General features: G+C 46.1%; 1 protein-coding gene across 6 annotated transcripts in view; it reads left to right on the top strand.

Moving 5' to 3' along the window:
- The window catches only part of adgrg6 (adhesion G protein-coupled receptor G6), a 174,685-nt gene extending 161,754 nt beyond the window's left edge, over positions 1-12,931 (top strand). For 4 of the 6 annotated variants that reach the window (XM_069930713.1, XM_069930716.1, XM_069930712.1 and 1 more), the window contains one exon: positions 12,074-12,931. In XM_069930713.1, coding sequence (XP_069786814.1) covers positions 12,074-12,252 — 179 coding nt within the window. In that variant the 3' untranslated portion in view covers positions 12,253-12,931. Of the gene's footprint in view, positions 1-5,584; positions 7,297-12,073 lie in introns of those variants that run through there. The other 2 variants (XM_069930715.1, XM_069930714.1) reach the window with 2 other exon arrangements.
- Positions 12,932-13,237: the final 306 nt, after the last annotated feature.

Genomic DNA, 13,237 nt, shown 5'->3' with positions numbered 1-13,237 from the left:
CCCGACCAAGGCCACCACTGGCTGAATATTTGCTCCAATCTTCACCAAAGGTTTATGTGATACTTCACAGAACATTTACTTTTACAAATTTAAACTTAATTTTTTACCTTTTTTTCTTATTTATTTCAATTTTTAAAATGCATCTTCCATGATTCATTTTTTTGCCGGTTGCTTGAATTCCGCATACCAGGGGTTTTACCGTTAACTGTGGGCAGCACGCTTTGCCCATTGCTGCATCTGGAGGTTCCTCCCCCTCCGCGGAGCCACTTGAAAGGCAAACAATAACCTTATTGATCATTGAAACCCATCCCCCTCCCCCTAAATCCTCTGACCTGGGCAACTCTCACTAAGCAGGGATAAGGAGACACTTTAAGGGAGTCCCTTCAACAGTGAGCGGCATCAGCAAGCTCTTCATCCTGAGTATGGCATCTCTCCGGCAATATTATCCCCTACCCTATACTTTTTTTACTGTAATTTAATTGTTTGCATCATTACAGCGAAAAAATAAATAAAACATTAATCTCCCTTACCCTATACTTGTTCTCTGCCTGGGTTAAGAACCTGACTGGTGAACACCCCTACATACGATGAACTCCCATATTAGTCAAATTCAGAAGTCCGACATACGTACAGACATTCGTCCCCACAAATGAAAGAATGTGTTTCCCCCCCCCCCCCCGCTCTTATTGAACTTGTCCTTTTGCTGTCATTTTCATTCCAAAACGTGCCCTCTGGGAATACCTGTACATTTCCAAAGGCCACGTGGACGTGGGTAAGAATGGGACCCGTTCGATTCACGGACAGTTGGAAATTGTGGGGGTGTTCTTGAGTAGATTGTCTGGGTTTAGTAACGGGTTTGCAATGTAGTTTGGGCAGGTAACGAAGGGACAGTTCAAAACACTGTGGTCTCAGTCGCAGTGACCATGCTTGTAATAACTTGTAAGTACAGTAAAAACCCCTGGTATCCGGCACCTATGGGGATTGGTAGATGTTGGATTTTCCAGTTGCTTGAGACTTACTCTTACAATGCCCAACTAATGCACCTTTATTAAGAATAAACAGTTTGAAAGACAAAAGTGAAAAATATGATACTGTTCTTAAGCTGAACAAACTTCACTTGCATGAGTATATAAACCCTACAGCATTTTACTTTATTTTCAGTCACATTCTTTGAAAACATTTAACCGTCGCTGCATCTGCAGGTTCCTCCCCCTCCACAGAGCTGCCCGAAAGACAAACAATAACATTATAGATAATTAACTCCCTCTCCCCCAAGTTTACAGAGAAGGCCTCCAACCGGGCATCTCTTACTAAGCAGGGTGAAGGAGACACTTTAAGAGAGTCACCCCAATGGCGAGTGGCATCAATGAGCTCTTCATCCTGAGCGACGCCATTGCTGTTTCATGCATCTTTATTCAAACAGCTGCTATGAGCAAACCCTTCCACTGGCTGAATATTTGCTCTCATGTGTTACTTCAGAGAACATATATTTTTGCAATTTAAAACTTACCAATTTTTACCTATTTTCTGTTCTTAATTATTTTAATTTTTACAATGTATTTTCCTCAATTCTTTTCGCTGGTTGCTTGAATTCCAGATACCAGGGGTTTTACTGTAATTAACCGTGGGTGTCACACTTAGTGCCATGCCATTACAGCGCCAATGACCCCAGTTTGAATCCCACACTCTCTGTGATAAGTTTGTATGTTTTCCCCGTGGGTTTTCAGCAGGTGCTCCAGTTTCTCCCACCACTCAAAACATACAGGAATTGTAGGTCAATTGCGACAATTGGGCGGCACAGGCTCGAAGGACGGAAGGGCCTGTTACCATGCTGTATGTCTAAATTCAATTGAGCATTAAATTAGATTGTTCAGCAAGACAAAAGGACTGCAGAGGGTGGATTTTTAGGGAAGGGGTAAGAGGTGACAAGTACTTGGCATCAAGTGGGAGAGGTGGAGAGACAGGTCAAAGGAGAGATCCCACCCTACAAAAACACACAGGAGTTGTAGGCTAATTGGGCTATTTGGGCTTGAGGGCTGAAAGGGATTGTAACTGTGCGGTATGTCTAAATTAAAAATTGCAATTCAATAAAATAAAATCAAAATCAATCCACTGATGGGAAAATCCAGAACCCGGGGCCATGATAATAGGCAAATCATTTAGGACTGAGATGAGGAGGAATTTCTTGACCCAGAGGGTGGTGAATCTGTGGAATTCATTGCCACAGAGAGCAGTGGAGGCAGGTTCATTAAATCTATTTAAGAGGGAATTAGATCTATTTCTTCAGTATAAGGGTATTAAAGGTTACGGAGAGAAGGCGGGGACGGGGTACTGAACTTTAAGATCAGCCATGATCTCGTTGAATGGCGGAGCAGGCCCGAAGGGCCGAATGACCTACTCCTGCTCCTATCTTCTATGTTTCTATGTTTCTATGTACTGGGAAGAACATCTGCAACCTTCACCCAGTCTGCTTGATATTCAAGACCGTGTTGACTCTTAACCCCCATCCATCCAACCCCCCACCCCCACCATCCAAGGGAATCAAGGATCAGTATTAAATGCAGGCTGACTTCTCCAAATAGACTCTGGTGGAATTACTGTTAATGCATGTTGATGTTGCAATATTTCGATACATTTGTTGTTGCTACATATACAAAATGCCTTAATTGTCATGTAATAGAACAGGACGTGTAATATTACACAATATTGCTTTCTACCTGCCATAAGGCAGACAAAGAGGTGCCATTAGGGTTGCCCAGAACCCCTTAATGTAAGAGAGAAAGATGAGCACCTTCAGAGCCATTGAGTGTCCATGGATTCGCTCCTCGTGCTCCTGCAGTCACACAGACTCCTGTTCGGTCCATCGGCAGTGACCTCTATGTATTTACGTTTAAGGCTTTAGTTTATTTGTCACCTTGTAGAGTGAGAACGGTTCTTCGGCAAGTAGACCAACAGGTTACCTCCAACATTCACGTGGCCATGTAAAGAGCAGATTTACAGAGTATTGAGTTACAGTGAAAAGGAAGATCAATTACCACCAAGCAAGGGCAGTGTGAGAGCACTATTGAGGGGTTCACTCAGCCTGATGGCTGCAGGGAAGAAATAGTCTTTAAGCCAGTTGGTTGTGAATTTATTTGTTCATTCTTTTAGACCTACAACACGGTAACAGGCCCTTTCCACCCACGAGCCTGTGGAGCCCATTACACCCAATTACCTGGTACATTTTGAAAGGTGGGAGGAAACCGGAGCACCCGAAGGAAACCCAAGCAGACACAGGGAGAATGTACAAACTCCTTACAGACAGCGAACCCCGGTCCCGCTCGCTGGCGCTGTAACGGGATTGCGCTAAATGTGACTCTTGAGCTTTCTGCCCAAGGGGAAGAGGGAGAAGAGACCAGGATAGGATGTGTCCCACAGTACATTGACTGTGGGAGATGGAGTCTATGGAGGGGTCTAATGATGGTGCGATTGAGTTTATTATCAACCACGTTTCAGACGCACAAAATTTTTACTTGCTGCAGCCAAAAATGTTCTTCATGGATGTAAATATTCACAGGTACCACAATGTAAAGAAAAAAAGGTGGTATTACACTAGTGATTAATGAATTAATGAATTAATGATTAATGATTAATGAATTAAGTGAAGGTTCAAGACCCTGATAACTGTTGGAAAGAAACTGTCTTTGAACCTCGAGGTGCAAGTCTTCAGGTCTCTGCCCCTTCTGCCTGAAGAGTGAGAAGAGGTTGTGAGACCAGGGTGATGGGGGGGCCTTTATGAACTTGTCCATATTTTGAGCATTGTGCCAATCGGGAAATAGAGAAAGAATCCTTTTCCGGGGACACAGACCTCACAGAGGTCATTCCAATTGGATCAAGGTCTACAGCAAGGACAATCCTACACATGTTAGATCAACGCACACATTACTTCACAGTCATGGCCAGATCACACTTTGGTTCGATCACACTTGGAGTATTGTGTTTAGTTCTGGCTGCTTCATTGCAGGAAGGATGTGGACGCAGAGGAGATTTACCAGGATGTTCCCTGGAGTGGAAAATATGCCTTATGCGGCAAAGTTAGCAGAGCTGGGACTTTTCTCTTTGAAGCGTAGGAGGATGAGAGGAGACAATAGAGGTTTACAGGATTATGAGAAACGTAGAAGGGGTGAACAGCCAGCACCTTTCTCCCAGGGCGCTGGTGAGGGGGTAGGATGAAGGGTTGATAGGACTGCAGGGAGAAGAAAGTGGACACACCATCAAACCACAGGACATTACAGCACAGAAGCAAGCCCTTTGACCCTTCTAGTCCATACTGATTTATTTCCACCTAGTCCCACTGACCTTCACCCAGTCCATATCCCTCCATACACCTCCCAACTATGTACCAGTCCAAATTGTCTTAAAGGTTCAAATTGAGTCCGCATTCACCACCTAAACTGACAGATCATTCCACACTCCCACCACTCTCTGTGTGAAGAAATTTCCCCTTTGAACTATGCCCCTTTCACCCTTAACTCTTGTCCTCTGGTTGAATCTCACTTCTTCCCAGGGGCATATCTAGGGTATGGAAGGCATGCCCAGAGAGCCATGAAGGAGGGGGGGATGCTACTTAAAAGCCCCTCCCCTGCTCAGTGCCGCTGCCACCCCCCAGAACAAGTTTCTTCTACGCTTGGTACACTTCCTCGTCTTCATTCTCAACTTATACAACGCCAAATACAACATGGCAGCCTCCTCGCGAGACCTCTTTGACATATTTGCCACCCCTGCCATAGGTGCAATTTTGCATAGATACGCCCCTGCTTCTTGCCATCTGGGAGCTGGCTCAAGAGTGTGAATGGGTGTTTCTGTGCTGCAATATGGATTAGGGTAGGATTGGAGACAAAATGAGAGATAGCACACGCTCAAGGGTCCAAAGGGCCTGTTGCTAATCATCCTCTCTCTGTGAGTGGAGATTATTTGGTCACCATCACCTTGCTGCTAGTGGGAACCTGCAGTGTAGCAATGGAAAGGATGTGATGACGTTGGAGAGGGTTCAGAGGAGGTTCACTAGGATGATTCCAGGAATGAAAGGGTTATCGTATGAGGAGCATTTGATGGCTCTTGGCCTGTACTCATTGTAATTTAGGAAAGTGAGGGGGGATCTCATTGAAATGTGTCACATGCTGAACAGAGCAGACGTAGAAAGGTTGTTTCCCACAGTGGGAGAGTCCAGGACAAAAAGGCACAACTTTAGAGATGTGGAGGAATTTCTTCAGACAGAGGGTGGTGAATCTGTGGAATTTGTTGGGTGTATTTAAGGCAGAGATTGATAGATTCTTGATTAGCCAGGGCTTCAAAGGTCAGTGGGGTGGAGTGGGAACATGGATCCTAATTGAATGATGGGGCAGACTCAATGGACTGAATGGCCTATGTCCTCTCCTAAGTCTGATGGTCCTCTGCTTCCAAGATTACAGCCAGTGAATGCACCTCCATTGAGCTGCGAGGTTTAGCACATTTGATAAATGCCCATCTTTCTTTAAAGGAAAGAGGTGCTCTGCAAGCAGTCACTTCATTCTGAATAACAAATGTTGATGTGTTTCTGGAACAGGATGATGTCTGCCGAAAGTTTGCCCTGTGCACAGATGAGCTGCCTTTAAAAGGTAAAGCATGCTGGGTAACCTCCACTTGTTGTTTGGCCCATCGTGACATTGACCATGTGTAGGTGGCACCTTGTGCTGTGGGCAGGGGTGGGGATGGTGGCAGAGAGAGAGAGAGAGAGAGAGAGAGAGAGAGAGAGAGAGGCGATAGGGGCAGGTGGCCACTGCATGCTGCAGCCTTGATCCAGCAGGAGATGCTCCCTTTGGTTCACCCGGCACCGCCAGCTGAGGGTTGGGGCTTTTGCTTGTTCTGTCTGTTGTCTTGTTTGCTCAGAGGCCATTTTATTTTTGGCATGGGGTGGAGTTGAGGAGACATCATCTTTTTAACTTTTACTCTAAGCTCAACGCTGGCTCGCTTGTCCGAATCGGCTTTCTGAGCGACGGTTGGAATGTTCTAGTCCTCTGCATGCTTGAAGCTTGACCTTGACTTTTACCAACATGGGTTCCCTTGCCCAATCCGCACCTCTTGAAGCTTCACCGTCGTCTCCTTTCAAGGCTACACTTGCCAAGGAGTCCTTGGTCTCTGCATGAATCGTGCCCTTTGGTGTGATGTTTGAAATTTTACCAACCATGTTTTACATGGAAATATGCCGGCTCTTGGTTTGAACTGATCTCTCCTGGACACCAGGACAGTGCAAACCTCCAATCACATGTAGCACTCCTGGATATAATGAGGCACTGCACAGGACAGATCCATGTAACCCTACTCGACTAAGGGTTTGAGAAGACAAAGAATTGCTGGAGGAACTCAGCAGTCCAGACAGATCCATGGGTAGAAATGGTCAGTCAGTGTTTCGGATCTGGACCCTTTGTCATGGTTAGTGTAGCGATCTCAGCACCAGCGACCCGGGTTCGAATCCAGCGCTGCCTGGAAGGAGTTTGTCCATTCTTCCCGTGTCCTCGTGGGTTTCCTCTGGGAGTTCCGGTTTCCTCCCAAATACGCAAGGGGAATTGTAGGTTAATTTGGGCGGCACAGGCTCGTGGACTGGAAGGGCCGCTTATCGTGCTGTCTAAATTTAAAATGTAAAATCAAGAACAAGACAAAATAGATAAAACTGCAAATGTAAAGGGGGAAAGAAGCTGGAGTGTAGGATAGAAGGTGTGAGGGGGACAGATGGGAAGAGAGAGAGAGAGAGAGAGAGAGAGAGAGAGAGAGAGAGATCATGAGTGGGGGAGGGAGGAAGAAAAATTAGAGAAGGAGAGAAAAAAATAAATGCCTGTTGGTAAAAAGAGATGGAAACAGCAGAGTGGGATGAAGATGTGGGTTTCCTGAAATGAGAAAACTCAGTGTTCATGCCGTGAGGTTTCAGGCTGACCAGGAGGAATATGATGTGTTGTTCCTCAAGCTGGGGTTTGGCCTCACCCTGACAACGGATGAAGCTGAGGACAGGCATGTCAATGAAGGAATGGTTGGGGGAGCTTGTCAACCTCTCCCTCACCTTGATAAGCTGCACTCGTGCAAAGTCACTTTTTTATTGCCCAAGGATCAGAGTGAATATTTACCACGTATCAACTTAGAAAAAAATCTCTCTTTAATTCAATTAGAAACTGTTTTTGCCATTGTATTCTTACAAAGTACCTGTGTGGCTACAGCTAGGAAGAATTTCAGTGCATGTGTACATTGTAGAATGTGTATGACAATAAACTCATTATCTTTCATTTATTTATCAGTATTTTTTTCATTTATCAACCTGATCCACTGCATCCACTGTTCCAGGTGCGGCTTCCTCGACATCCGTGTAATCAGGTGTACTGTAGATCGGGTGACTGCTTCACTGAACACCTACTCTCTGGGTGTGGGTCCAGATCGGAGCCAACTATTACATCTCCACCCAACCAATCCCACACAGACATCAATCCCCGGCCTCACCCACTCCCAGGGTGAGGCCAAACATAAATGAGAAACAGCACATCTTGCTCCTGGACTGCCTTAAACCTCATGGCATGAAAATTATGTTTTCTAATTTTAGTTCAACCTCACATCCCATCTGGTTCCACCTTTTCCATCTTTTCTTTGCCTATTCCTGTAATTACTTCTCTTTCACTTTCCTTTCCCCACCTCCCATATTTCCATGGCCTCTCCCTCTATTTGTCTCTTACCTCCACACTTTCTTTCTGATACTCTCACCTCTGAGCCCTTCACCCAGCCCAGCTTCTCTGCCCGAATGAATATGTATACACACACACCTCTCATCTAACCATCTATCTATCTAGATAGCACACACACACACCCAGCCACACACACACACACCCAGCCACACACATACACACACACACACACACACCTCTCATCTAGCCATCTATCTATCTATACAGCACACACACACCCAGCCACACACACACACACACACACACACACACACTCACACACACACACACACACACCCAGCCACCCCCCCCCACACACACACACACACACACCTCATCTAGCAATCTATCTATCTATACAGCACACACACACACCCAGCCACACACACACACACACTCACACACACACACACACAAACCCAGACCCCCACACACACACACACTCTCTCACACACACTCACACACACAAACACCTCATCTAGCCATCTATCTATCTATACAGCACACACACACACACCCAGCCACACACACACACACACACACACACACCTCTCATCTAGCCATCTATCTATCTATACAGCACACACACACACCCAGCCACACACACACACACACACACAAACACACCCCTCTCATCTAGTCATCTATCTATCTATACAACACACACACCCAGCCCCACACACACACACACACACACACCTCTCATCTAGCCATCTATCTATACAACACACACACACACCCAGCCACACACACACACACACACAAACACACACCTCTCATCTAGCTATCTATCTATCTATACAGCACACACACACACCCAGCCACACACACACACACACACACACACACACACACACACACACACACACACACAAACCCAGCCCCCCCACACACACACACACTCTCTCACACACACTCACACACACAAACACCTCATCTAGCCATCTATCTATCTATACAGCACACACACACACCCAGCCACACACACACACACACACACACACACACACCTCTCATCTAGCCATCTATCTATCTATACAACACACACACACACACACACACACACACACACACACACACACACACACACACACACACACACACACACACACACACACACATAGAGAGAGAGAGAGAGAGAGAGAGAGAAACTCAACAGGTCAAAGTTTTATGGACCTGAGTTTCTCCAGCATTATATGTTTTTTACTTAAATCACCATATCAGACCTATTTTGTCTTCACAAAGGGTTCAGTCTTGGAAAAAGATGACTGACCATTTGTACCCACAGATGCTGTCAGACCCATTGAATTCATGCAGCGATTCTTTGTCTGCTCAAGATTCCCGTGTCTGCAGTTGATACATTCTCGAAAGGTTTTCTTCCACTTGCATGATCTATACGAGAAGTTGTGATTAAAACATCACAGCACAGTGTAGGCCCTTTGGCCCACGACGTTGTGCTGACTAATGTAAACCGGCCCTGTATCAATCTCACTCTTCCCTACCTTATCCCCATAATCCTCTACTTTCGTCACATCTATAAACCTGTCTTTTGAATGTCTCCATTGTGCCAGCCTCCACACCACTCCGGCAATGCATTCCAGGCACCCACCCTTCTCTGAATAAAAACAACTGACCTCTGATGCTTCCCCTACATTTTCCTCCCTTCACCATGTGCTGATGTCTTCTGGTATTTGCTATTGTTGCCCCAGAAAATAGATGCTGACTGTCCATCCTACCTAAGCCCCTCATGATCTCTATTTAGTCACCTCTCATCTTCCGTCACAGTGAAGAGAAAAGCCCTCACTTTGCCAACCCCTTGCTTCATATGACACACTCTCCAATCCAGGAAATATCCTGGTAAATCTCCTCCTGTCCATCTACATCTTTCCTATAATATGGTGACCTGACTGAGGTGAACTAATCAACAACTTTGATTTGGCATATCTGGATTGTAGAAGCTCTATCCATTCACGGACCTTCTCCTTAGTCTCACCATCCTTCCTCCAATCACAGACATTCCCCTTGTTCTCTCTATCTTTGCATCCAATCACAGGGATTCTTTTTAGGGTTTTTTTTGTCCTTCCATCCAATCACAGATGCCCCCTCCATTTCTCCATCCAATCCCAAGGACTTCCTGGTCCCCTTCTCTGCAGCATAAAAAAAATGCTTGTTTCCTGATTTTTGAGTCATTCTTATGAAACATCATCGATGTGAAATGGTAACTCTACTTCACTCTCTGTAAATGCTGCCCGACCTGATGACCATTTCCATTTTGGTCAGTTTTTATTCCCGGTTTCTGGCATCTGCAGATTTTTAGATTTCCAAAGTGATGGAAGTTGTGAATTTTTCTGGAGGTTTGTGTCAAGAGAAATAGGGGAAGCATTTAAAATGCTTCAAGATGGACACATGCGATGTATGTTGGAAGGTCGAACTTGAAGACAGAGTTGTTGTTTATGGCAGGGTTCTTAACAGTGTGGAGGAAAAGAGGGATCTATTAAATGGTAGACAATTGAGGAGTGCAGTGGAACAAAGGGATTTAGGAGTGATGGTACATAATTCCCTGAAAGTTAAATCACATGTGGACAGGGTGGTGAAGAAGGTATTTAGTATGTTGGCTTTCATAAATCAAAGTATAGAGTTCAACAATTGTCTAAGGCATTGGTGAGGCCAAATTTGAAATATCGTGTGCAGTTTTGATTGCCGAATTACAGGAAGGATATAAACAATATAGAGAGAGTGCAGAGGAGATTTACGAGTATGTTGCCGGCATTTTAGGGTTTGAATTATAGGGAAAGGTTGAGCAGGCTGGGACTTTATTCTCTGGAGCATAGAAGACTGAGGGGTGATTTGAGAGAGGTATACAAAATTATAAGGGGGACAGATGGAGTCAATGTGGACATGCTTTTTCCACTGAGAGTGGGGGAGATTCAAACAATAGAGCATGGGTAGAGAGTAAAAGGGGAAAAGTTTAGGGGAAACATGAGGGGGAATTTCTTCATGCAGAGGGTGGTGGGGGTGTTTAATAAACTTCCGGTAGTGGTGGTAGAAGCGAGATCGATGTTAATGTTCAAGGATAGATTGGATAGGTATATGGAGGGGAGAGGTGTGGAGGGTTGTGGGCCGAATGTGGGTCAGTGGGAGTAGGTGGGAGAAGATGTTTGGCATGGACTAGTAGGGCTATAAATTGTTATATAGGATCAAGGTGCATAGACCCCCTCAAGGTTACTGCACAAATTGATAGGGAGTCATATGTGTGTTGGCCTTCATTAGTCGGGGGATTGAGTTTAAGAGCCATGTGGTAATGTTGCAGCTCTATAAAACTCTGGTCAGACAACACTTGGAGTATGGCATTCAGTTCTGGTCACCTCACTGCAGGAACGATGTGGAGGTTTTGGAGAGGGAGCAGAGGAGACTTACCAGGATGTTGCCTGGATTGGAGAACAAGTCACATGAAGCAAGCTTGACATCTTTTCTCTTTAGAGTGATGGAAGATGAGACAGTAGCATAAAGAGGTATTTAAGATTATGAGGGATGTAGAAAGCCAGCACCTTTTTCCCCTAGAGTGATAATAGCAGAGGACCTCTGTTTAACATGAGTGCAGGGGAGAGCACAGAACATGATTTTTACACACAGTGTAGTGGGTTCCCTGAATGCATAGACCAGGATGGTCCAACAGGGATGTTCAAAGGACAGGCACATGGATGGAAGAAAAACCGTCGGTTATGGGTGTGAGGGAGGGGATAATTAGATTGGGGTAGTCTAGGTTTATATAGGTCGGCACAACATCATAGGCTGAAGGGTCTGTACTGTGCTGGAATGTTCTGTGTTGTGTGAATAACAAAGAGGTAGAGTGCTAGCTATTAAGTGCAGCTTCCTCAGCATAGACCACTTATATTTTTCTTTAAATTTAGACCGGCAGCACTGTAACAGGCCAATTCGGTCCTGTGAGTCCGTGCTACCCAATTAACCTACACCCCCAGTATTTTTTTGAATGTTGGGAGGAAACCATGGCCCCCGGAGAAAATCCATGCAGACACGGGGAGAATGTACAAACTCCCTACAGAGACCAGAACTGGACACAATACTCCAAAGGTGGTCTAATCAGAACTTATGGAGCTGTGCTTGCCTTCAACAAATGTCCTCTGGTATTGGCCATTAATGCCCTGAGAAAAAGGTGCCTCTCGTAAGATTAATTGTGTGTGTCTTCTTCATCGCCTCTGGGTAGTCACAATAGCCTTGGGCCTCATGGCACTTGCACTCGCGCTGACCCCTGACCTTTGCCAGTCTGACCCCCAAATTTTGCCAGTCTGATCCCGGCGCTGACATTCTCTCGTTTCTTCCCCCCCCATTAGGTAGCCTCTTTTCCACCGTGCCGTCGGCGAAATTCGGACATCTGGACCCCCACCAGGAGCCGGAAGTTGCCACCAACAACATCATGGACAGGACGGCGTGCTACTATCCCACCCACTCTGACAACTTCTACAAGAATCTGATGATGTCCGATAACTTCAGCCACAGCACCAAGTTCTGAGGCCATGCTCCTGCTGGGCAAGATGAGGGGACGTTGTGGAAGGAAAGCAAAAGGAGGTCCTATGGATGGTGCGGGTCAGTCAGATCATGGACATTGGGTCTCCCACCCCAGAGGAAGGGATGTGAATGGGTTGGGGATGGAGGATGGGGATGGGGGTCACAGCTTACACATGTGCATGGAAGAACTGCGATTCAAACAGAGAGTTCACCTACCGTCATAAGTTCCCATGATGCTGGTCAACTGATTCATGGACAATACCGGAGGATCATCGTCTCTCTCGAGAAGAAACACGTAGAGTGGAAACCAGCCTTTCCGCCCATACAGACCACAATGTCCCACCAACAATTGTTCCACCTGCCTATATTTGGCCCGTATCCCTCTAAACCCATTCTATCCATGCCTCTGTCTAAATGTCTCTTAAATGTTGCCATAGTACTCGCCTTAACCACCTCTTCAGTCCATGCACCCACCACCCTCTGTGTAAATGGTTCACCCTCAGGTTCCTGTTAAGTGAGATGGTCGTGGGGGCCGTTTCCCGCTCCCTGTGCTGGGTTCAATTCCCGCCTGCCCAGGGCCGCAGGCCACGCTACTCCCTACCTTCAATAGGCCAGTGTGAGATGAGAGCTCTGGGTGAACCTTATTCAAGGGCAGGGGAGTGGAGATCGCTTCTCTGATGTCCCACGGGAAAGGGCGGGAGGGGGAGAGGCAGATTTTGGGAGAGGGGAGAATGGGGGGGCCTTTGCGTAGTTGGGATCCACAGTCCACTGATGAAGCCCTCACGAACACTGCCCTGACCCAGGTACGAGAGGCTCTGGAAGAGGACAACACCCATCAACACAAGAAAGTTAGGCTTGTTCCCAGCCATTGAACTCCCAGCATCCAGAGGTCATGTGGGCTATCCAAGCTCATTAGCAATATCCAATCTACTTTATTAAAATATTGGCCTAGCGGTTAGCGCGTTGCCTTTACATCGCCAGCGATCAGG

This window comes from Narcine bancroftii, chromosome 4 (assembly GCF_036971445.1).
Source record: "Narcine bancroftii isolate sNarBan1 chromosome 4, sNarBan1.hap1, whole genome shotgun sequence".
NCBI lineage: Eukaryota > Metazoa > Chordata > Chondrichthyes > Torpediniformes > Narcinidae > Narcine > Narcine bancroftii.
This window is presented reverse-complemented; position numbering and strand designations above follow the sequence as displayed.